The 26,804-nt window shown below is 37.7% G+C and overlaps 1 protein-coding gene across 2 annotated transcripts in view; it reads right to left on the reverse strand.

Annotated features, from left to right (window-relative positions):
• The window catches only part of zbtb16a (zinc finger and BTB domain containing 16a), a 125,353-nt gene that overhangs the window by 26,802 nt on the left and 71,747 nt on the right, over window positions 1-26,804 (reverse strand). For both annotated transcript variants that reach the window (XM_066708498.1, XM_066708506.1), the window contains exon 4: window positions 23,210-23,296. In XM_066708498.1, the coding sequence (XP_066564595.1) occupies window positions 23,210-23,296 (87 nt within the window). The remainder of the gene's footprint in view (window positions 1-23,209; window positions 23,297-26,804) is intronic.

Here is a 26,804-nt window from a genome sequence, read left to right on the forward strand (position 1 = left end):
GATGGTGTTTCAAGATTATATATATATATATATATATAATAATTGTAATATATATAGATATATAGATATACACACACGCATACATACACACAATACTATATATTTTTTTCCCCCACAGTTTAAAAAATGTTATTTATAACAACCGCAATTGCTGTAGATCTTCTATCTCTGTATTTAGTCTGAATTATGGCTTTTGTGTATTAGGATTATGAAATGCTTGGTCTCTAATGGCGCAAATCTGTCTTTACTCTATGTTGGTGACAAAAACATGCTGACTTATTGAAATTAGTTTGGTCATTTGTCCTTACTGTAAGACAAATTCTGTCTTGGAGATATTCTGAGAAAAGATCTGATGAAGAAGGTCTGACTAATTCATCAGGATTAGCTTCAAATAAGGAAAATAAAACAGGAGAAGATAAGTAAAACATTGTACAAATAATCTTGTGTATGTATTTATCAGAGAGAGGTCTGTCCTTGTTCTGAAGAACAAATTATGTGCTGTGTGTGCGCATCATTATTACTGGCTGGTAAACATTTTCAAAATAGTTCTCGATGTTCTCAGTGTGTGGACACCTATATGAGCAGCTGCATTGCCCCCATGCATTCTACATGATTTAAAGATGTGGTGACGTAACAAATTGATGCATCATGCTTTTGTTTCTTGACATTTTAAATGTATGTGGTCCCCGTTTTGTAAAATGTTAAATATGGAAATGACAAATATCACCTGGTTGCCAAAATAAGGTTTTAATTAATTAAAAAAATAATAATTGAAAATATTATCAGCAATGTTTGTATCTCTCTCATATATGTGTGAAACCACATCAAAATATATAACTCTCTCCTGTTTTAGATTGATTCATTAATAAAAAAGTAAAAATAAAAATAAAAAATACATTTTAAAATGTAGGTCCTACCATCTACGAATGTACATAATTTAGAAGCATTGCTTCTCCGAACTTGATATTTAGCCCTCTCTCTCTTTTCCCCCAAATGGCTTCTTAGGAGGAAAGGAAAAAAAAAATGTAAATTTCAAGTGCTTAAGAAGAAAAGAAAATAGAAGGTCATTGAACGGGCCAGATCCCTGTGCTTTTCAATTGTATTCTCAGATAGCAGGAATAAGAAATCACATACTTAACAGCAGGTGACAGATTTATCACTTCAGTTCAAGCCCCACTGAGTCTGTCCGGTTCTGTACATGAATGTGTGAGGTTCTACTACACCTCACTGAGAAACATCACACATACTCATGTCACCCCACCGCTGGCTGACTCAGTCCTCCTCTATTCTTCCCTGAACTTTTATATTACACCACCTGAGTGCAGATTTAATGGGCCTTGCTTACAGGCAGTAATCGCAGAGCCTTCAGAAACAGAACTATAGTACCCTTAAGAAGATATCCAGTACATTCACAGGGATTGCTGTTGACTTTATTTAAAGTAAAACCGGAGATGCACACAACCTGTAAATCTATGAAGAACAGAAATCTCACTATCATTGTTTTGCCTTAACTTGGAAAAAAAGGGGAGGACAAAGCTTGGTATGAGATAAATCACCTATTGGGTAATTTTCATACATTTGAAAGAGAGCTTTAATGTTACAATGCAGGTCAGATGTGGTGCCAGGTTTGAATCCAGCCAGTGTTGACAGAATTTGTATGTGCTGCTGCTTATTGACTCTGAACACAAACCATTGTTTGGTGTCCCTACTTTTGCTGGGCTAAAGTCTGTAATAACCCACTTCAGAGCAGCATCAAAGATATGTTCAAATCAAAATGTCACTCTGAAGTGTTGCTGTCATTATTTTGGTGCTCAAAAGAGTGTCTTTAGTCAATATCATTCATAGGCCTGAATTTCTCTTGGCCAAAAAGGAAAAGAATCTTAGCCTGCATCTCTGCTTTCTAAACTTTCTAGACATTAAAATTTTAACACACACACCCACACACACACACACACACACACACACACACACAATCCTGGCTAACAAAAATGATCAAATAGAATTCATACTGAACAATTGGGGGTGGTTAGCAGTTTTACTCATTAACAGATATGGAGCAGAATAAAAGAAAAAAAAAAGCACCCCTGTAACACAGTATAATCTGAGTGAAGTTCCAGTGCTGGAATTCATTGTACTTCAACAATTTATTCCAGTGGCCATCTGGACAGTGGAGAGACAATGTGTCTTCGTCTCTGAATGACCAGGCACATTAGTCATAGCCTCTTAGCTCGACCCCTTACGTCCCTAATCTTTACACTTTTGGTCTTTTACTGCGGCCAAATGACCGGACCCTTTTCTCACTCTGTGCTGACACGGATTTTCCCAGCAGACAAAAGGCTTTCAGAGGCTCTCTACTGTCCCCCAGTCACATCTGACAGGATCTGGAGTTTGTTTTGTTTTCTGAGACTGTGAGACTGCTCAGGGATTCTAAAGCTGCCTGGCTATAAAAACAAGGGGCTTGATCCAGGCCGAAAAGTAAAGCTAATCATATCTGAATGCATAAAAAAAGCATAGCCAAATTACTTACAAATAAAGGTATTAACTATAATAGGAATGGCATGCCTTTTTCCAGCTTATTGTAGGCTTTTGTGGCACTATTAGAGGAAATGGTGGTAAAGAACAAGCTTGCAGCCTACAGAATCAGTTTTTTGAAGCACTGTTACAAGTTTGCTTTGTTGTATTCAGTTAAGGAGATGCATATTTTAAGCTCGGGATTCAAGGAATGGTCCTCTACAGAAGAGTACAACGGCAGAAGTCAAACTGCTTCCATGACAGAGAGAAAGAAAGCAAGCAAAAACATTTGCGGAATGGTAATCTACATTCTCACTCAGTGTAATGGGAGCATTAAAACATTTGTGGTCATTTACTGTACAATGGAACAGTGTGTACTTGGATGTTATGGTTTAGGAGTAAACAACATTATAAAATGTAAAAAATAATGGAAGATAATGTGGCTGTTAAAAGTCTCAAGAATTCAGTGTTTAATTCAGAACAAGGTCCTTTGTTGCAAACAAATAGCCATAGGGATAGTTAAGTGTGGGAAAGAGGCCAAGAATATGCGATTCAGAGAAGACGCAACTGTAGCCAATGGAAAAAAGCAGAGCGATGTATGCCAAAATAGCATCACGTACACGCACAAAGACATCTGTGCATCTATACCTTTTGGTTGCCTCAATCGAGAATTAATTGAAAAACAAAACAAGGCGATAGGTGATGGCAGCTACATACAATCTCCGTTAAAACCAGTGGTGACATTTTCATACAGTCTCAATAAGGTGGCAGATGTTACAGCTGCAGGCCAAAATACTAAAATCCAGCATGGTTATAAGTCACCCCCCTCCCAAAAAAAAAAAAAAAAAGCAGAGAAGAGAGTGGGTGAGATGGAGAGAGAGAGAGACAGAGAGGGAGAGAGAAAAACAACAAACCTTTAACTCCCAATAGTTGACAGAAGTTACTGTCTCAATTTAACTGTGTCATTTCGCTAATGATCTTTAATACATGTTTATTTAGGAAGGTCTGCTTGTGACCTTGAAGGCAAACAGTAAACCACAGAGTCTTTATGAGGGAAGAAAAGACTTTATTTATAGATCGGCTGTGTGTCAATCACGACAGCATCTGAGCCCGAGAGGGATGCCTGGGGGAGCGGTTTCTAAGCAGCTAATGTACAATTCCTCCTCAATCACTCCAACCCATTTTAATTCCATTATAAAGGGGAATTGATTTAAGTTTGCAACAATGGAAGAACATTAACACAATGTACATATTTCTTGATTAAAAAAAACTAAAAAGACAACAAACAGAAAAACATGCATTCACACACACTGAGTGTGTACTTAGTATAACATTACATGTCTACTGCAAGAACCGTTTTCAATTATGTTTCGAATGTCTCGCACTGAGCCAAAGAAAGAGCCCAATCTCCTAGGCTGAAGCCGTCGGTTACCTACCTTTCAGGCCCAAATCATCTCAAACATGGTCATATTTGTATCTTAATAAGATATGTTTTGCATTCACTTATTAAATACTTTTGGCCATAAGTGTTAATTACAAGTTTCAAATTAAATGGAGACATTATGTTTCGTAAAAGAAATGCACAGATCGGATGCATTCCTTTTCACGATGTGAACAATAAAATAAAACAAAAGTCTATATAACCCATGTTTGCCTTTTATTGGCTTTACAATATTAAATACATGAGGTTAACCTTGGACAACTCTACATCTTCAGCTTTAGTCTAATCTGTGTCATGCTAAGGCAGTGGCTTTTTCCCTTCCTGGTCAAAGGGAATACATTAAAAAGGGTGATCCCTGAAAACAGGAATAAGTTGAATCAGTAGCTTCATAAGCACAATAGTGAGGGCATGGAACACATGCCATTGATATACCCAGCTAGTCATGTAATAGAACACAGTGCGAGAGGTATCCCTAATGATCTGACCTTTGACTGGGTTTGGTCGTCACAGTGGAACCAATTCAGAGATCCTCGGCCTTGGATCCCACCAGAACTTGCCGTTTTGTTTTCAATAGTAAATCTGAAAAGTCTGAATCTTCTTTACCCGATGAGAAGGAAGCCAAATCACACAAGTTCAGAACTGTTAATATTCCTTGAACGATCTTGAAAGTTGCTGTTACACCTTTTAAGGGTTTATTTCCAAACACACACACACTGAAACAGGATGTAGACTGATGTTGCACTTATCAAGTCTGGTGCTGCCAAACTGCACAATTAAAAAAAATTGGTGTCTCTGTTTTTCTGTCTCGTTTATGTCTTTCTTCTCTGCTTCGGGCATTTATAATATTTAATTAAATTAAATTAAAAAATGGTGAAAAGATTAATAATCTATACCCAAAATGTAGACTTTTCAGCTGTTAGAACTGTCAACCTGGTAAATAAACATACGAAAATAAATACTTCAAAGGTCTGTCAAAATTGAATATCTCAGCACTATCAGCTTGGGTGTGAGGGATCTCAGTTGGTATAAAAGCTGTCAAAAATAGTGTTACAATTCAGGAGACAGACATAATAATGAACACTGAAATCTTTGCAACGATCACTCGACAACAGCCAATCCATTTCACAGCCCTGTATATAGAGTACATGAACCTCCGTTTACCGTAAGCCGTTCTCATAGACCTTTGGTGCAGTTACATTAACTCCACGGCCACACTTTCAAAAGGGATTAAAAGCAAAGCTGTCAGAGAAACATTTATGTACTTATTAACACCAATTAAATAGGCTTTCTCCCCACTGCATTTAAAACTGCTTTGCTATGTAAGTTAATTGTTCTACTTAATCATAAGCTTCTAAAACAAACAATGTAGAAACACTCATATTTGCGTTTGAAACATTATCATCGAGTTATAAATGGAGGATTATTATAATATATATATATATATATATATATATATATATATATATATATATATATATATATATATATATATATATATATATATGAATGAGAGAGAGAGAGAAAGAGATTATGCGTAGTTAAAATGCACTGAAATATAATATGTTATACCACATTGCAGTTTGTGCGTTTTCCCCATTTCGGTATTTACACAGACAATTTACACGGAATCTGACAAATTCACATTCCTGAACAGACCAACTACGCGTTTCAAATTAGTTACACATTTAATAACATGATATCTCTTTTAAAATATATCACGTTTTTCAGAGATATACAGTGCAGATTATGTAAAAACAAAACGTAGTACTCATGAATACAAATAAAATACTAGTCCCAGAAACCTTTTCAAAACCTGGAATGTGCCCTTATAATCTCATAAAAATGACAGATAAGGAATGTCTGTAATGGAAGAGTTTGGTCAGAATGTATTTGTATTGAAGTACATTTCCAAAAAGTACATTATGTAGTTACTTCAGTCTATATTAATCTATTGGGAAATATAACATTATTCATTCTAAAATCCGATACAGTTTAATTAGTGATTTTCAATAATAACAAAAAAAAACTGCAGCCAGTGCTGGTTACATAGATATGCCACAGGGAAATTAAAAGAAAATCCAAGAATCAAGTGATTTCTGAACTGTAAATCCCATTGAGGGCTGCAACAACAGGCTTCACACCACACAACCAAATTAGAAAAATAAAAATAAAGGTAACATTTTATAATAAGAGACATTAACTCCAAATATTATATACCGATATTCTTTCCTATTGAAGATTTTGGTGAACCGGTGCAAAAACGTACATCAACACTGAGCCTAATGGTATATAAATATTATGACAAGTTCCCATCAGTTTGTGTACATGCGAGAAATACCACATAATTAAAATCATATAAAAAGTGATAATAATAGTACCTCACTTGTACTATGCATTAATGTTCCAAGAGTAAGTAAGTGTTGTAGTAAATATATTGTACAATAAGTAAGTTTATTAAACTGAGATCTGGTAAGCAAGTGAGGCTTCAGCCACCCAATAAAACCACCAGTAGAGGGAGTGGTCCCTGATATTCAAGACCTCCCAAATTAAAAATCATAAAAGGAAATGCAATATCTTTATGTGACGTAGGAGGATTCACACTATAGTACTGCCAGTGAAAGATGATTTGAGTTTCAAGTGAACAATCAATCAAGCAGTCCTGCTGAAATAGCACAGGCCATGGACAGCAGGAAATTCTGTTGCAGAATTGAAAAGATCGGTCAAATTCCATCCATAGACATGCATTATGAAACGGGTCAGTCCCAGTTTTGGGATCCATACATTTTGTAGCTGAATTTATAGACTTTAATTTACCAGGAGATTCTCTTCCCATGCAATTTAGTCATCTCGCAAAGGGACACAAGGCCTGGTGTGTTAATCAGTCCATCGAAGGACTAATACACTGTTACAACAAAGAGGAATCTATATATTACAGTCCTGACAGTGTTTCGAGCAATTTTATTGATTTGCATCTAACATAGTTAAAGACAATCTCCATATTAAGTGGTTTACTATTACATTAAATCAGATTACCTCCTTTCAAGTATATATATTTTGCTTTGAGGAGGCTGAAATAAATTCTTAGACTGATGCAAAATGGGGACAGATAACTTCAGTTTTTGTTCCGGCAGCACCATGTAAAACTCGGTGCTGTTGTGTTCTTGGTTTAATGCATTTCTGCCAGGCGTTTTTACAAAAAGCTCAACGAACTGCACCGGACCACTGCACAATTGCAGCTCTAAGTTCAACATTGTTTTTGTCTTGGAGGAGCACATACAGTTCTTTCATAAACTTAATCTGAATAGATTCTGGGGGGGTTTAACGGAGCTCCTCTCTGCTTTACCATGTATTTAAAAGCAGAATCACGGTCAGACAAGCCCAGCGCAATGAGCCTCAATTCTACCACTCCAGCTGAACAGCATTCCCCTGCCAGCAGCACTCTCTCCACTGCTATCTGCACACTTTCCCTGCAGCCAGCTCTTTCTTTTCCCTGCCCGTATATCAACCTCGACAGACCCCAGGAAATTAAAGCGTGGAGAGGAGGGAGTCTGGTATCACTGTACAAAGTGTGCTATAAATTGTGACATCTGGCGAGCCTGCTTGTTACAATTCTTGTGGTCATCTTGTTAGTTTCTCTCCACTTCTTGTACTCGCACAGACACCCATTCAGGCAACACACACACATACACACACATACACACACCCTCCACTAGCTCAGTTAGTGGCAGTTATTCTAAAGGCCCTGATCGGCATGTCAGGTTGGAATTAACCAGGCTTGATCTCCTCTTATTCAGATGGGGAATGTACTCAAGCAAGGCATTACAATGCTTAATGAGGACACACACACATGTTCACAAAAAAAGAGAAAGGAAACCCCACATGCATACAGACACACAAAACACTGACATATACCTTAGATTCACTTTTCTATCCTTAAAAACTGTAACACAATCCCACAACATGGCTTGATGAGCATCTCTTTGTGGTTAAACTATACAATATTGTTAAGCTGCATTTCCCTTACATCTTAGTAGTTTAATTTAAAGTATTATGTTATTTATATATTCATTAAGATCTATTGATTTTCACACTTTCCCCAGTTACAATATTAGCAACTGGGACACTAGTTGTGTTGGACACTGATACCAGGGTTGCTAAGAGCAGAGAACACTTAGTTAGTAGAACAATCTCTCATTAGAAAACCAAAAATGAAGGCAAAAATGCCCTTTCACCTCTGCCTCTCAAGACCACCTTGGGGTTAAAGTGTAATCCAGGTCCTATGACCAGCAACACACTGTCCTAAACCCCCTGGGGGCAACGGCTCTGCACATTTTCTGAATTGCACTGTCATTTTGAGCACAGGCTTCACATCAAAGGCTTATGCTTATAATGGCAAATGTATTTCACTGGGGAAGAGAGACATCTTACAAGCTGAAAGTTGTGTGTGAATTACCCATCTGACAAGAACCATTGTCTTTGCAATTAAGGTCACAAACACAAGCTTTTAATAGCTGCAGAAAAAGCCATGGTGATAATCAGACAGATAGACTGACTTCTTGTGTTTAGTAATTTCTATGCTCAGACTGTAATTTGCTCCAATCTAATATTGTTAAAGGAAAGGTTTAGTTCATATACTGTTACACCACATCGGTAGGCCTTCACCAGAATTAGAATGAAAAAGTAATAAAAATGTAATTAAAAAGTTGCAACAATTTCTGCTATTGTAAAACAAATATCCATTTCAACCAACTCTCGTCTCACTTGCACTTTTTTGTTTCTAACTCTGTTTCCTCTTTATTTTGTTTTTAATCAAAAGATCTTCTGCATTAAAGGCCACTCTGTTCAGATGGGGAAAAAAGAGGGGGGGAGAGAGAGTAGTTTTTTAATTGACACCCCCCCTCCCCCATTTTTCCCAGGGTAAAGAGAAAAAGCTGTTTTTGTGAGCCTCCTCTACAGGCCCTCACTGTACAAAAGGAAGCGGATTTGCAGTTAAGACACATGAGATGACCCTGTGACCTCGAGCCGCTGAAAAGTCCTCAATGGCATAAATACCACATAATCAATCACATTCCAAGAGGGCTGGTCCGCCGGCCCAGTGGCCGAGGCTCTGAGAGGTGCACTGTAAATGGACACCAGCTTCTTAACAGGGGCCCCTCGTCCCCTTCAGCATTCCAGGATCAAGGAGGAATTTTTACTGTGGACCAAGGGCAGGGTGGACATTTACATTTGTGCCATTTCCCTGAACCAAATGAACGAGCCCACACTCCAATATATTACTAGGTGGCTCTGACTCGCTCTCTCATGAATGCAAATTTGATCACAATGATGAAAAAAGTGGTGCATAACAAACAGACATGTCTGGTGTCTTTATCTGGCACTCTGATGTACAGCACACTGGGTTCCGCACACCTTCCTGTAACGTGCAAAACCTCCGTCGCATCTGCCTTCCTGTGGACACAGAGTACATTTTAAAGAAAAACTTGTTTTCTTCCTTTTGGGGCTCCGGTTACCGAAACACTTCTAAGCACAGACTGAACTGAGAGAAACCAACGAAATGTGAAAATGACGAGGAAGAAAAAAATAAAAAGATGACTATCAATTAGTATGTAAAGATATGCCATCTAATTTTACTGAGCTTACTAATGGTATTTTTATGTAGACCTCACCTGGACATCAGTTTACAGGACATTTTTATTACAGTGGTTAATGAGAAGAAAAATCTGCACTTTACAGTGTGTGACAGATGATTTTATGGATAGAGATACTGCTGTACATAAGTGGTAGTGTGCTTAGTTTGTACTAAGTTAACAGGGGCATGTTAACTTACTCCTGTTGCTTTCTGAAGTAATTTACTTGTCCCAGAAGTGAGGAGAAAAACTAATTTTCTTGGGTAGCTCTTAAATGCTGTATCTTTTGTATATTTGTATTGAAAGTGTTTACACCTTATCTGCTGCAGTACATGTATTTATTTATATTTTTAAAATGACCAGGTGCCATCCATCAAAACAATCTGGCTCCTAGGAAAACCTGCTATTAACTGATAAGACCAGGAGTCGTCCAGCCAGTAATAGGTCCCACCTGGGTCTGTAGCTCTTTAGTCATTAGCCCATTGGTGAAAGAAGCTGTGCCTCTACACTTCTCTGTGAACACATTCGGGAAAGGTCTGCCTGTTCACCATAAAGGCACTGGGCAATTTTGTAAAGAGAAAGAAAGAAAAAAAAAAAACTAGGTAGAGAGCAAATGGATTAACCTGTCCCAAGCAAAGCAATTTCAGTTCCCTGCAGTCTGACTTTGATGGGCATTAGTGTAAACAAGTACACGAGCTGATAATATCTTCCCCGTGCCATATTCAGTTTTAAGGTTCCACTGTTGCCACATGGAAGTAAATAGAACTGGTTATAGGATAATCCACACACGCATCTTCCCGAGTATTCCCCTTTCCCCAAGATATAAAAAGCAAGAAAAGGAAGCAAACTACAGTATGTCTTGTGTCTGGACATATAAAGTAAATGCCTGATGAAGATCCTGACCTCGGGCATGGAAGCAAAGGTACTTGCAGATACTGCAGATAATCAGTTGACAAGCTCTTTCATTCAGGAGACAAAGAGTGCTTTACTCAATGGAAAGCTTTTTTATACATAATTCCTATTATTAAAAGTAATCATCGTGAGATTTACAGCTTAATCTGTTTCCTTTATATTGTATTATGTAGTTATTAATTTTCCACATATTTATGTGTCACCATTTCCAGGTTTACACGAGAGACTGGGAAGGACTCAAATAACAAATAACACCAGCCAGCAGTTTGAAGTCATTGAAGCATTTTTTAAATCATTCCAATGAGTTTTGTGTGACTAAGTACATACAATCAATCCAAAACAACTTAATGCGATAAATTTCATCAGTGGCACTGTGAAATATGAAGTACATATATCAAACAGCTTCTATTGGGATTTCCAATGACAGTCCCTTGCAGTGTTATCTGCACATTTAAAAGTTACCAGGGAACTTCTTCAGCTATTTCATTCTGGTGCTGGCTGCTGTTAATAAATACATACTGATGGGAGAGTGGAACACACAGAGGAAAACAAATCAAGAAGATATTGCTATGCAAATTCTATTTCACTATTATTGTAGCTCAATTTTGCCTTAAACAATAAAAAAAACGTCTATAACAAGAGGTTGAAGTTCTGCTTTTTTATTAGTATATTGATCTATTACTTTCAACCTATTATTACTTCACAGACACACTCATGCCAGACAAGGGTTAACATTTATCCTACTGGGCTAAGAAAATAGATTTAAAATAAGGCAAACTATTTTTTTCTTTCGTGATGGCCTAATGTTAAAATGATTGTCAGTGGAATAGACTGAGTGAATGTATGTGTATTCTCACTTATTTGTAAAAATAAATGTTATTATGTGATGTTTTACAAGAGGACAATTATATATTCAAAAAGGTTGGGGGGAAACAGTTCTTACACTGTTGATATTTCATTTTCTTTCCCCCTACAATTGTACACAACCTTGAAACAGAAATCTTATGGTATGCAAGATTTTTTTTTTTAATATCATTCATTCAAACACTACATTTAAAGGCAGCCAGTTAACAATTCCACTAAATTGGCAAGGGCTAAAAGCATGTCACTAGGCAACCAAATTTGATAATGCCTTTGTTTGGGGTGAAAGGTCAGAAGTGTCCGCGCTAATCCCTGCGTTCACAATTAAGTTACAAGAAAGATTTTTTTTTATTTTCTTTTCTAGAGCCAAACAAAAAATGACTCCATCATTACAAATCAAAAAGTGTTTGAACTGTAAATTAAACAAGGGTTGTGCAATCTGTGTTTCATACAGATCTCTTTTAAGATGTAGGCAAACAAGTCAGAAATCTAATTACTGAGGATGATTTACTTCAGTCGCTTTTGGACAAAAGGATACTACAGACCTTTTCAACATCAAATCATGGTTTATTTTTTTTTGTTGCATTGCATTTTTTTATTTTTTTTTATCACACCCTCAAGGTTAATGTAGTTGGGGTAGCAAAATCAAGGAAACATTAGAAAAATATAATTTAGAATATTGCTGAAATTATGACTACCCCCCCAACCCCCCATCTTCGCCCTTTTATTGTTTTGCTTATTCTTCTGTAAAGCATGGCGTATGCATGCAGTGAATATTCTCCTCTTAAGAGATTTGAATCTGGTGGCTAATGCGTGTTCAACACTAGGATAGTGGTCTGAGATGTATTGTAAGGGATCAACTAACACATTTCAGAGAGAGTTTTGCAGCCAAATTCTAAGATTCCTGCTGTCCTCTTTATAGGACATGAATTACAGGGTCTACAGGAGTCCATAATCTCGGTACAAAACTTTTTTTTTTTTTTTAAACACGTGTTGCTGTCTCCTATTCAATGGGCATCAAAGGGACGTGTACGGCTAGAATCTCTTCCACTGGTGTGCAAAACGGATTTAGATTTAATAACTGACTGGGAGATCGAGTTAGAAAAATAAAATAAAGCACTGTTGAAAGTGGGCCCTATTTTCAGCAGCAATTTGTTTTGTAGCTGTAAGAAATCTTGCAAAAAGAGGGATATCTTTACTGCGAGCGAGCAACATGCAGTTCACATAAAGCATCTGAAAGCTGGGCATCTAATTAACTTTATTATTGTTCATTAAACAATACCCATTTCAAAATGAATTTGAAATCGAAGAATTTACAAACGGAGTGAACAAAGCAAATCGCACTAAAAAAATACATTAAACAACAACAACAACAACAACAAAATACACTTGCAGAGGATTTACACTTTGTCTGATAACTAAAAAGTCATATAAGTTAATGATTATTTCTATATGTTGATTGCGAGACTGCAGATTGTATTTATCATTAGCTCAGTTGAATATCTCTTTGTGGAAAAGCTCATTTAGATTATATCTAGAAAAAAATGTGCCTCAGAGAGGAAAAAAAAAAAAAAAGCAGCTTGAGAGATTGAAATTGTTCACTGAGGCCGACTGCAACAGCTTGGAAATCTCTCGTCCGAGGGACCTTTTTGTTGAATTATATGGACAGTTCTGTACAGGATGAAAGCGGTGATCGGGGCCAGCATTTACGGCCTCACACGATTTGGACATGGAGGCCAATAAAACCAAAAAGAAAAAAAGAAAATCCAAATGACTATAAAAATACAGCCAGGAGACACGACTGACTCCTCTGCTGAACTTGAGCTGTTCACATGGCACCTACGCCAAATGTTAACTATAGGGACACACTGGGCTATTTTAACTGGGACTGGAAAGGGTTCAGTTTCAAAGACAATCCAATACCACCTGTCAAGTTTGTCCCTATAAACCCACAGGAAAAGGTAGAATATACAACTAAGTAGTCATGGCATTTGTTCAGTCTACTCAACCCAAATGTTTGGTCAGTACAGGAAAAAAAAACATTAGAATTTAGAGTAATGTACTTTGGATTTAAGATTATAGTGCTTGCTGTAATGAGGTGATGGGAATTGTACATGTTATCTCTTGTAAAATTACTCTGTGTTCTTCCTTTACAAACACTGACCAAAGCAGAATTCAACGCTGTGTCCCGAAATCTAATTCTGTCCCTGTCCACTGCTGTAAATGTTCTCATGCTATGATTTCTAGAATTATGACATTCGAACACACTGTGAGGTCAGGCTTTGTCCTCTTGCATCAGTGCAGGTGGTTCATTGGATGAATACAGAGAACGTATTAATCTAAACAGATTTTTTTTTCTTTTTTTTTTTTAATGTAAGGCAGAAAGAAAAAGTATGAAGACTTTTGGCTTTCCACCAGATTAACCAAGATAGATGTAGTGGCATAAGAATATGACAATGCAAATAATAACGGATTTTAGACTTAATTTACAGATCCCCACACCATCCCTTCACAGATAACAATAAATAGATAAACAAACAAACAAATAAATAAAAAAAATCGAGTGATTCACGTGTTTTTGGTGACTTGTTCCATGCTGTGCTTTTTGAACTGTAAACCATCTGGTATTTGAAGAAAATGTTAAGAGAAGCTGGTGTGCGTGTGTGGAGCGTTAAGAGTTGGTGGACACACTGACCTGGCTTAAGCCAAAGACAGTTGCTAAGGTAAAAAGCCTTAGAAAATGTGCAGCGTATATTCAGAGGATATCTATCCAGCACCTGTGGGAATGAAGCCTGACCTGCTGATTGACTGACTGACTTCAAAGGGCCTGCAGACTGCCAGGACCTGTTTATCCTGCAGACAGTACAGCCGTCAAGCACTAACACATATGGAGACACATAGGTACTGTACCTCACGTAATGAAATGCACTAATTACTTGGTTTCACTTAGGACCCTGTAAACGTGCTATTCGTCTACAAGGTCTGCCATCCGGGTAAAGGATGACTAGCTAAATAATAAACACACAGAAAGATAAGCTGCTCACATCTGATGATGCCATTCATCATGTTAACACTTTTAACAAGCTGCTTTTCTTTAACATTCTGGAAGACACCGCTTTCTTCTCAACAGCCAAAGCCATGCCTGAACTGAACATAAATCTTTCAATGATTGAGAGTAAAAAATTGATGGATTCACAACAGGATGTTTCCCAAGAATGTATTTTTTACCCAAACAGCTAGCCTTAACGTGTGGAGGCTTGCTTGCATTTTATCATATGAATACGTTTTTTCTGTTAATTTCGTAATACTGTTCCTGCCATATGCGTTCCAATTATTGGTTACAAATAACTTGTCAAGTGTGATGACCGTTCGTGGTATGACAAGGTGAGAAAGAGTTTTTTTTTTTTCAGCAAGCACTTCTTTTCCATTTGTTTCCCTTTAACAGATAAACCCATTTGACGGATGTATTATAACAAAAACACACACACCATGGAAAAACCGAAAGTCTCCCAGAAATACCTTCCACATGACATTTGGAAGCCCTAAAAGCCTGTGACAACTTAACGGCACCACGATTAACTAAAACGCTAAACAGACGCCCTGATTGCGGCTAATGTGACCAAGATAATCGACACCTCTGACACAACCTTTGTATGGTCACACAGCCTTCACCTACAGATATGAAAAAAAGACTAATAATGAAATAAACAAAATGATGCTGAACCCACTGAACTGAATACTTGAAAAAGTGGGAGAGAAGCCCTCTGAGTTTCTGGCCTGCTCAACAGTGCAGTGTTGTCCTCTCTCTCCTGCTCGGTCAAAACTATTTCTGACTTGAGAAAGCAACTGTTTGTTTACAACCTGGTTAGCTGGAGATATTCTATGTTCCCACCGAGTAAATCCAGCGCTCAATTTCCAAAATACTTTGCATAGTTCCTCTCCAACAGAATCCCCCCTCCCCACCCTAAAACATGATAATAGTCGGACTCTCTTCTCCCTTGATGTACATTGTTTTAATTCCCTTGGGTAAATGGTAAATACAGAGAAACTGACCAAGTAGTCATCTCACTCAAATTGGTTGTTTTTATGCAACCACTGATTGCAGACTGTAATTCCTACAGGGATTGCTCACTGCACACAATGAATGTAGAAAGATTTGCACTATTTTCTCATTCTGGTAGGAAATGCCAAATATCATTATATCATTATATGTTGAGAGTGGAACTGCTTGCATTTATTTTTTATGATGAGCTCTCGTCATTTTCAATTCACTTCAACAGTGATATCAAAAATATGTTTCTGACTATTTTTCTTTTGACCAATTACACACTAGAAAAATACTAGAATAATACAACATACTACACTGCACTTTGGAAGAACAGTTTCTGTCCATCTCCGAAGCTACTCCTCTGGAGCATATTTAAACCATCCTGTTTTAGACTGCTGGACACCCCTTATTTCTTCCAACAGCTTGGAAGACAAAGAGGAGATTAAGGGAACAAAATTAGCATCTGCTCTGATGAAAATGATTGTTGCCAGAACACTGATATTTTTGTTTTCCCCACAAGAATGCCGATTACTTTAATGTGTGCCAACATCTTATTTGGATCACTTTAAGCCATTCAAAACTCTGGCAGATATTTACCATGATAAAGAGCTTGGCGGCACTGGTGCAGCCACAGAGTGCACTGGCTAGAATTGACAATACATGAAGACATGCCATTAAATGCTTCTAGGAGGTTCTACCGGGTCTTTCCCATTTAAAAAAAAAAAAAAAAAAAAAAAGACTGAGTCCTGTATGTTGGATAGAAAGGCTTGACGGTCAGCCTTCTCTTTCATTACAGCATTGTCAGCTGTGATTTCAAGAAGACCCACACAACTTATATTGCCCTGACAAAGGCACCCATCCTCTGGAGTGTGATGTGCGGCATTCCAGATCTATTAAACCCACTCTTTTATTCATGTTTCTGGGGGGGGGGGGGGATCTGCTGCTTTCACTTTGACATATCCCTTGATTATGCCATGTAGATATTAGGTGACTGCGATTCACTGGAGAACCGGAGAAGCTCTGATGGTGGAGACATTGTACTAAACACTGTGATAAGTCTCTCTCTTTATCATCAATCTCTCTATCACCATTTTTGAAAAGGGATATTAATACATCCGATGTGTACATAAACAGACCCAACACTACAAACCCCCAGCATCCTGATAATAAATAAATAAGATATTTTATATATTATTACAACCTGTGTCTTAACTGCAGGCACATTACTTGAAATAAGTGATCCAGAAATCATAATATCCTCTCAGTTTGGTTAGCCTTAAAACTAGGTCAGGGCAGAGACTATGACAGCTCTGTGGCAGTGAATAAACAACAGCACATGATGCTGTTTTGCTGAACGTCCTGGCACCAAATGCTACCAAGCAGCCCTGTGTGTCCCAACACAACTCGCTCCTATCTTTAAGTTAGTACCTTCCCTGAAATATTATACAATTCACCTTTGACATTTTTTCCAGAGCCAAATACGATTATATTAAGAGATGATCACAGCAATTACAGTGGGTTTGCAATGTAAGAACATCTTTCTCATGTGGGGTAATTTGCTCCTGAAACTTGGACAGGCCTGATGGTTTTCAGACTAGCTGCGCCGGATTATTAATGCTGAACAATCAAATGCTGAAGTCTGCCAAGAGAGAATTACATTGGCCCCTTGTCATATTGCACGGCGACATGAATGCATGGCGACTATATTCAGTAAGTAAATTAAATTATTAAGTTTGCTTAGGCTCCGTTACCCAGTACGTGTGTGTGTGTGTGTATATATATATATATATATATATATATATATATATAAAAAAGGATATAAAGAAAGCTCAGTAAGAAACAAAACAAAACAAAAACAGCAAAACTCCCTCTTTGCTTCTGCTCAACTCTGCAGAGTTTCACCATCTCCCTCCCAGACAAAGCACACTGGCACTGCATTGTAGACTGAGGTTACCGAATTACCCAGATAAAAAACAGTAGCGTACAAGTTGCGGACAGTGTGGTAAACACACATGGGCCCTCATTGCTACATGAAGCATGTGGGAAATGTTACATATCTATAATGTATGTTTTGTATTTAACACTCTTTATAACTCCAGGTACAGTGACCCCTGAAGTAAACTGACCACTTCTTACAGTTATGGCTGCATGATCACCTTGTTCAAAGTATTTACATGTTCTTTGTGTTGTGGTTGCCTGCATGAGGCTGCAGATGATGCCTGCTGTACTTCTCACCCTGCCTCTTCCTGAAGATTTTCTGGAAGTCTTCAGTAACTGTAAAATATTTATGCTGCTGAAGGCAAGATTTGATAGCCGTGAAAGAAGAGGAAGCAGCTAGTACCTTCCATTTTCTTGTACCCTTTCACATGACCCCGTGCCAAAGTGAAACCGAGACCTGGATGTTTACAACTGTAGGAGACGAGGCTGAAAATCCTGGGCATCATAAACACCACCTCCATGTCGACAGGCATTAACTATTTATGTCGTGAGCACCACGCAGAGCTGCGGCTCCATTCTGTGAGAGCGCCTGTGTATCCCATGTATCCTGTTTCTCATTCTGTGAAGTTCACTATACAGTACAGGGCAAGATGTTGTGAATGTGTTGGGAATGCACTGTGATATAATTTAACAAAGTTAAAAAACACAAAACAAGACAAAACCAATTGCCGATTTCAAATGGAAAAAAAAAACGCAGAGAAAAAACTAAACTAAATAAGCAACAGGAACACTTAATTACTTTCAGAAATTCAAGAGAAACTGTTTAAAAGAAGTACTGGCATGCATTTTGTTTCCCTCTCTACTTAAGGATTTGCTTGCGGTTATTATGACTGTTTGGTAATTTAAATTAGATCAATGTGTGTTAGTGTAGCAAACAGTTGGTTATGTATTTGCTGAGTGGCAGTGTTTAAATAAAGACATAGAGAAAATGGGCGTTCATCAGTGCAACATCAAAGTAAGGCACTGAACGGGGGGGACTTGGCCCACAGGATTGTAACAGGTGGTCTTTCAGGAAGGGTAACTTCTGCTCAATGCATTAGGAGTCTTCTGCCCGTCTATGTCAATAGCAGTCTGTCCACAGAGAGCAGTACTGTGGGTCCCCAGCTCAAACTGGCCAAGTGGAAAGAGTCAGGGCCTGGCAAGTCCCTGGACAAAAAGCCAACAGAGCACGTGTGGGCAAATCCTTTAACCGACCACTGACTGATTCCTAAACGACATTCATGTTTACACATGAACTGATGGCAGCCTGAACTTAAACACTAGCCAAAACTTCAAGCCAGGCCAATACCAACCTACACCTGATTCAGTTAGGTGTGGCCTAGCATGGAAGGAAACATAACCCTAAGTTTTTGTATATAATTTTACTGAATGACTCAACAGTGCTCTCTAAACAATCTAAATGTAACGGTTAGACCATACATGCATTGCAGTGCAGAAAGGAGAGACTTCTCACTATAATCCATTGTACTACTTTAGAAGGTCACTTGCCCTATTTTTAGGCCAAGCACCAGCCAACACAAAAACGTCAAGCTAAGCCCCTATAAATCTACACATAATTCAGGGAGGGGAGTAGAAAAACAACCCTAACTGAAATAAACACTTAAGTTTACTGGGGAGTCCATCTCTAATCCTAGCCTGGACCAAAACGTAAACTGTGATTAATTAAATAATGTATCAAAATCACGTATCATCTGTACCCATAATTAAATGCACACTTGATCAAACCTTTAATACTTAGTTTGGGCAAAGTTTCTGATTTCACATTTTATTTTGACGTGAAATTTGTTGCTTGCCCCGGAAGTTGGGAAAAAGATATACAAAAGAAAAAATAAATATTAAATAAACAAAAACTGCCCAAACTGTTATGTTAAGTAGGTCTGACTTCAGGAAACACTGCTCAAATCAGTGTGAAACAGGTTGTTTTTTGATGATGATGATGACAGGTAAGTAAAATGTAATTAACAATATTTATTAAAACTAAATAAATCACCCAAGAGCACAGTTTCAGATGATGGGTGTGAATACTTTAATCTAGAACGGTATAGCTACATCTTTATAGACACCAATTGACTGGGATAGAGTAACATATGAGTGACTGTACTGAGAAAAAACAATCCAACTTTTATGGTGCATTTTAAAATATAAGCCTGGTAGCCACAGGGCTGGCTGGCTGACATCTTTGCTGTTTAAATCCTTGGCAAGTACACGGCAATATTGCTGCCAGCACTGCTTTGGACTGCACTTCTATATTTAGCCAAGTTTTCCATCAGTGTGACTTTCTGATCATTAGTCAGATGTACCCTTTATTTATTTTTTAATCTACCTATCTATATATTACTGGCTGTGTGCATATGCTGCATATCTGGGCATTGTACTTTTTTTGAGTTCACTTTTTCTTTTGGAATGGCTAGAGTGCTTTATTCAATCAGGTCCAAAAGAGAACATTACTACATTGTTTCTGAGATAAGATGAAATAGTTTAACATTTCATTTTAAATGTAGCCTTCCTTCCCAGGCATGATCGTTGTGCCAAGCAGTGCTAATAATGAAAGTAAAAAAATACAATTGAAAATAAACGTATGCTTAATAATGTTCTCCCTTATCTCAGCCCCTTGCAGGTATCATTTGGCCTGACTAATCTCCATAAACAACAAGCCCTGGTGTGGTACCAGGAAAAAGGATTTAATTTTGCTTCATCAAATCAACCAACAGCCTTGTCAATACCCTCCGGACACAACAGGTTTCCGCTACGTTTTGTAGTGTAGGTCTTCCATCCAAATTCAACACTTCTATCTTGTTCACGGCTTCTGAATGGATTATTTGGAAGAACCGACAAAGGAAACGCAACATTACACAGAATATTATCGGAGACAATGTGACAATGAGCCCGGGCTTTTGTCTTGTGGTTTTGTTTTCTTTGGTGATTCGCATTAAGAGGTTTAGGGATCACCTAAAGGGACTGTAGTGCAGAATAGCAGTTTGATAACCAAAGCTGCTCAACATGCTTGAGACCAGGAAAAGTGTAGGTGTGTGTATTATAGAGGATGGATCATCATGCTGTCAAAGCTGTAAATGTATTCTCTCGGTTTATATTTTCAAGGCAGTTCATTGGGAAAAAACAAACCAAAACAGGAGAGTCAAAAGCATTGCGTCAGTGTGCTTCAGTAACCTAGAAAACTGCAGGTCAGGCATGAAGAGCACAGAGTACAGTATATCCTTTATGGTGTAATGCACAGCTATTAAAGATGGCACAGTGCTTAACGTATTAAGTGTTATGACACTGGCAAATCAACACTGACTGTGACAGGATGCCAAGAAACTTTCCTGGGTGTGAAATTTGAGAGACCCCCTTGCACCACTTCTAAATTAAGAAGGGGTTTCTTCCGTACATCAGGTTAAATCAGCAGGAGTTTCCATTCCCAGAAGTCTCTGGTAAACAACCATGACTGGCATAATTGGTGAGTGAGTGTCCCAATCACTAGTAACCATCTTCTCTTTTTATTGAGGGATTTTCAGCTGGGTGATGTACTCTGCCTGACTGTTCCCATCATTTAATTTCTCACTTGTTGCATTTTCTATTTAAGCATTTTCTCTTCTACATGATTACATGCTATCTCCCCTAGGCAGTTTTTTTTTTTTTTTGTATTGATCATTTCTGCGCCTGTGAGCTCTGTGCCATAAGGGGAAGTTAAACAAGTGGTTCCAATGTAGTGAGGAGTGCAGCATTAATTTTCCTCCCTGCACATGGTCATATAGTCTGTGCTGAGATGTCTTTTTTTTTTTTTTTAAGAATTATTCAATTTGTCCAAGATCAATGTTATCCAAAATAAACAAGTAACTACTAACTAACAAATATACAACAGATATAACAATATACACACACCTAAAGGATTATTAGGAACACCATACTAATACTGTGTTTGACCCCCTTTCGCCTTCAGAACTGCCTTAATTCTACGTGGCATTGATTCAACAAGGTGCTGAAAGCATTCTTTAGAAATGTTGGCCCATATTGATAGGATAGCATCTTGCAGTTGATGGAGATTTGTGGGATGCACATCCAGGGCACGAAGCTCCCGTTCCACCACATCCCAAAGATGCTCTATTGGGTTGAGATCTGGTGACTGTGGGGGCCAGTTTAGTACAGTGAACTCATTGTCATGTTCAAGAAACCAATTTGAAATGATTCGACCTTTGTGACATGGTGCATTATCCTGCTGGAAGTAGCCATCAGAGGATGGGTACATGGTGGTCATAAAGGGATGGACATGGTCAGAAACAATGCTCAGGTAGGCCGTGGCATTTAAATGATGCCCAATTGGCACTAAGGGGCCTAAAGTGTGCCAAGAAAACATCCCCCACACCATTACACCACCACCACCAGCCTGCACAGTGGTAACAAGGCATGATGGATCCATGTTCTCATTCTGTTTACGCCAAATTCTGACTCTACCATCTGAATGTCTCAACAGAAATCGAGACTCATCAGACCAGGCAACATTTTTCCAGTCTTCAACTGTCCAATTTCGGTGAGCTTGTGCAAAGTGTAGCCTCTTTTTCCTATTTGTAGTGGAGATGAGTGGTACCCGGTGGGGTCTTCTGCTGTTGTAGCCCATCCGCCTCAAGGTTGTACGTGTTGTGGCTTCACAAATGCTTTGCTGCATACCTCGGTTGTAACGAGTGGTTATTTCAGTCAAAGTTGCTCTTCTATCAGCTTGAATCAGTCGGCCCATTCTCCTCTGACCTCTAGCATCAACAAGGCATTTTCGCCCACAGGACTGCCGCATACTGGATGTTTTTCCCTTTTCACACCATTCTTTGTAAACCCTAGAAATGGTTGTGCGTGAAAATCCCAGTAACTGAGCAGATTGTGAAATACTCAGACCGCCCCGTCTGGCACCAAGAACCATGCCACGCTCAAAATTGCTTAAATCACCTTTCTTTCGTATTCAGACATTCAGTTTGGAGTTCAGGAGATTGTCTTGACCAGGACCACACCCCTAAATGCATTGAAGCAACTGCCATGTGATTGGTTGGTTAGATAATTGCATTAATGAGAAATTGAACAGGTGTTCCTAATAATCCTAATATATATATATATATATATATATATATATATATATATATATATATATATATATATATATATATATATATATATATACACACACATATACATACATACATACACACACACATATATATACATATATATACACACAAACCAAATAATACCAATGTAAAAACATGCAAAATAATTCAAAGAAATAACAGGAAAATATGACACTCATTTCATAAATCTGACAGGCCTTAAAAAAACATTTCAGTTCTCCATCTTAACACTTGGGGTTGAGAGCGGTTTTAATGGATTGTATTTCAAGTAAAGGTTTTCAAAAATTAATCTGAGAACTTGGACGGCTTTGCACATCCAGTCAGCACAGATAAATATACACGGCCATGACGCGAGTTAAAACAGTACGTGACAGTGTGTCGATGACCGAGGATAAACTCATTCCATGTGACAGTACGCAAGGATGCCCTGACTGAGATGTAAAATTAAACGCATATTCACTCTGGAGAAAAACAAACACACAACCTTTTAATAATTTGTAAAACTCCCCTGACTAGCTGGGTATTTAACTATGTAACTTTCCATTTGTTTTTATTTTTATGAAAGGTTCAGGATAAAGTAGAGTGTGTAAACTCTCTCTTCTTAAGATGCACTAGTACAGAGAGATTGTGTGTTTTTTTTTTTTTTTAGTACCTTCAAATTGTAAAAACTAAATCTGTGAAAACTGGGAGACTGTCTTACCTGTGTGCGTCTGTCTGTGCCCTTCCAGGGCATCTTCCTTTGAAAACTGTGCTCCACACTGGTCACAAACAAAGGCTTTAGCAACAGCTGGAAAGAGAAAAAACAATATACCCAATTAAAACATAACAGACATGAGCATTTTAGTGTGTTTCAGACAGTTAAAGTTTTCACTTCCTTTGTTAATAGACAGATATAATACACTAATACTGTACCACACAGCAGGGACATATCATTATCCAGAGTTATAGAATAATGAAGAAATCTGAAAGCAATTCTGCATTTTTGATTGTCACAAAAGATAATAAAATACCAATTTATACTCAAATGGTTTGCAAACTTTTATTCAGAACCATTTTTCTGTCTGCAAAGGATCCTCAATTCAGACTCCACTGTGATCGATACTGAACCTCAACTGCTATACAAGGTAATCATCCCTTGTAATGAGCTCACATTATTCTAACAATGCATTTTGTCGAAGTATTTATTAAGCATTAACTACAATCCAATAGCGTTCAGTACTAAACTCTGCTTTACACTTTAAATATATATATTAGAAGGTCAACAGTACAGTAAAAGAGCAAAACTTGTATATATAAAAAAGTAATGACTGTGAAACCAAAATATTTAATATAAATAAAAAGTAGAAAGAAAGAAAGAAAGAAATAGAGACCTGCAAAGCTACTTACATTTTACTAATGCAACATCACATTATATTTAAACTTTTTTTTTTTTTTTTTTTTTTTTTTTTACTGTGAGAGTACTGTTCAAAACATTGACTATCGATTGCAAATGAAATATCACACTTGTATACAAGGCATAATGAAATCAGTCAGGTGAAGAAAGTACAGTATAACTGCATGCAATCTTTTAATTTGCCGCTATATATGCATGTGTGTATTTGTAATACTTTACATAAAAGAGTGAATAGAAAGTCTATCTAGCAGGGATCAGTACAGTACTAGAGGAAGCCATGCTCAGACAATGGCAAAAGTGCGGTGATACCGCTCCACACACACAAAGATACTTCTCTACCTCGATATCAAATAGGTGTGGTGTCTGTAGGAGTTCTTTGAAAACCAACCTTGACGTGTTCTCGGTATGGTTTCAATAGCTCTAACAAGCAAAACAGGAAGCTGTAGATCTGATAAACCCCAAAGATCAAGTAAACCTGTGTCGCAATGACTGACAGGTAAAAAATAAAAATAAAATAAAACTTGTTCAGGCCTAAAAAAAAAAGGCAAATTGTGTGGATGTCTCTTCCCTGCAAAAAAATTATAAAATCAGGATAATATTGAATAATAAAATCCTGTATTCTGATATATTTACATCCATCTAATGTGATGCACCTACACTCTGCAGTGTGTGAGTTAAAATTGTGCTGCTAAGTGTTCCACAACTCATTAACTATTTTAATGTCCCATCAAGATTCTTCACTAAAACTGCATCAATTTCTGTGCCGAAGGCTTACATGCTGGAATCCAATGAGGAGTGCAAAGGACAGGGAAGTTGCAGTGTAACTTACTGCAGCCCACTCTGTACAAATCATTAAACCTATGTTGTATCAATTGTTGTATTCAATTATCTTCCTCTTCAATCCTAAAACCAGTCTTCACATACATTTTTGTTAAATGTAACTCTCCTTAAAAATCTGTAACATAGAACATGCAGATTCTATCTGGTCACCATTCCCTTGGGCAAGGGAACCTAATTATTGCAACTTGAAATAAATATGCTTTAAATTACCTCTTAAATCAAGATCCTGTCTTATGTAACAGGTAGTGTGGTACCTTTTTAGATAAAACTTCAAAACCAGTCAATAAAACGCATGTAAAGAAACACTAAATCAACCCAAAGCAATTTGTCACTCCTTTACTTCTAAGCACATTCCTTCTCACGTACCACATGGTCCGATCTGTGTATATGTTGTATTTAAGCATTGCTAAGGCAAGCAATTTCAAACTCAGAATATCACTCAGAATAAAACTTCTTGCCAAAGTTAAACTCCAAGAGCTAACTTGCCCAGCCTTTACTGATCTCAAACAGACACCGTGCCAGCCTGTCATTCATACCCCCTTTGCTGCCCCAACAGTGCAAACTGAATCATGAAGCTGAGGAGTGTGAAACTGGACAAAGCAGGAAATAAACAAATTAGCAGACGTTAAAAAATAAATAAATCATTTAAAAAGCAGATTTTTAAACACATCAAATATAAACCATGTCTTGTTTTGTGGGTGAAAATCAACACCCGACCCTCCCAAGAGTTTTTTTTTTTTTTTTTTTAAGGTAGCACAAGTAATTCAATTAAAGTGATACATTTCCCCTCTTTGCTTTGATCAATAGCTGCCGTCTTGTTAGTGAGAGGGAAAAAATAAAGAGGAAAGAACAAACACCTCTTTTGGATTGGCAATAACCCCCTTGCTTGGCCAAGAAAAAAAAACACATACACACACACACACGCACACAACTGCAGGAAAAAACTGAAAGGCATTGCTTTCCCTCAACTCTAACCCCCCACACTGACAAAAGGACACTTGCACAACTGTCACTTCAAACAACCGAGATGAGAGCTGCCATGTGCCGCTCAGAAAGGTTCCGGTCTCACTTCCCTTTAGAAAGATTGTGCAACCATGAAAGAGGGATGTGTGCATATATATATATATATATATATATATTTATTTATTTATTTATTTAAGGAGAACTCATAGTCAATTACAGTGTTCAGATTAACAGCCTATGCAAAATAAAAATACATGATTTATAATGACCGAAACAAGGGACAGTGACTACATTATAGAGACGAGAAAAGATGGGCTAAAGCCATAGTGAATATATTGTATATATTGTATGCCGTCATACGGCAGTCATCCCACACTGGTGCTGCACAAAGGCAGGGGTCCTGGTGAGATTAACGGTGATCAGGAGATATTTCAGAAAGTTAAATGCGGCCATTTTGTTTTAAGGACTACAGGACACCAAACGGAGACAACCCCCATATAAATTCATATCGGTAACGTATGTGGTTTTCTTTGGCGGGTGGGGGGATAAAATGCCTTGAGGATGAAAATAAAGCACAGTGAAATATATCCTTACTGTTCATTGAGGCTACACAGAAATCATTATATAAGAAAGTACACTTAGTACCAAAAACAGAAAAATCCATAAAAAACAGTGCCGTCAGAACAATGAGTACAGACACCGCGCTATGCCTTTTTTTTTTCCTTCTCTTTGCAATAACGAGCTGTGCTGTACAGTTTTATTTACAGCACCCTCTTATCAGTCACAGAACAGTATGCAGACTGCCAATTTCAAAGGCCAGCCCAGTACTGCGTGTTCCCTCGCTCAAGTAGATGTGTACTGCAGGCAGCAAATTTTTTATCAACCAAAACAAAAAGCCTGGGACCCTGCCAGCATTCCTCTAATAAACACGCTCACTGAGAGAAATAGAGTGATAGAATATGTAAATAGATAACAAGGTTAATTTTATTATCCGAGTCAGTCAGGAGATGTCAGCTAGCGAATTTCCATTGATCATTTCGAGCATCTTTTAAGAATCAAGTGGGGAAAAAAATAAACACACCACAAGAGGAAAAAAAAA

Source organism: Amia ocellicauda, chromosome 1 (genome assembly GCF_036373705.1).
Source record: "Amia ocellicauda isolate fAmiCal2 chromosome 1, fAmiCal2.hap1, whole genome shotgun sequence".
NCBI classification, from domain to species: Eukaryota; Metazoa; Chordata; class Actinopteri; order Amiiformes; family Amiidae; genus Amia; species Amia ocellicauda.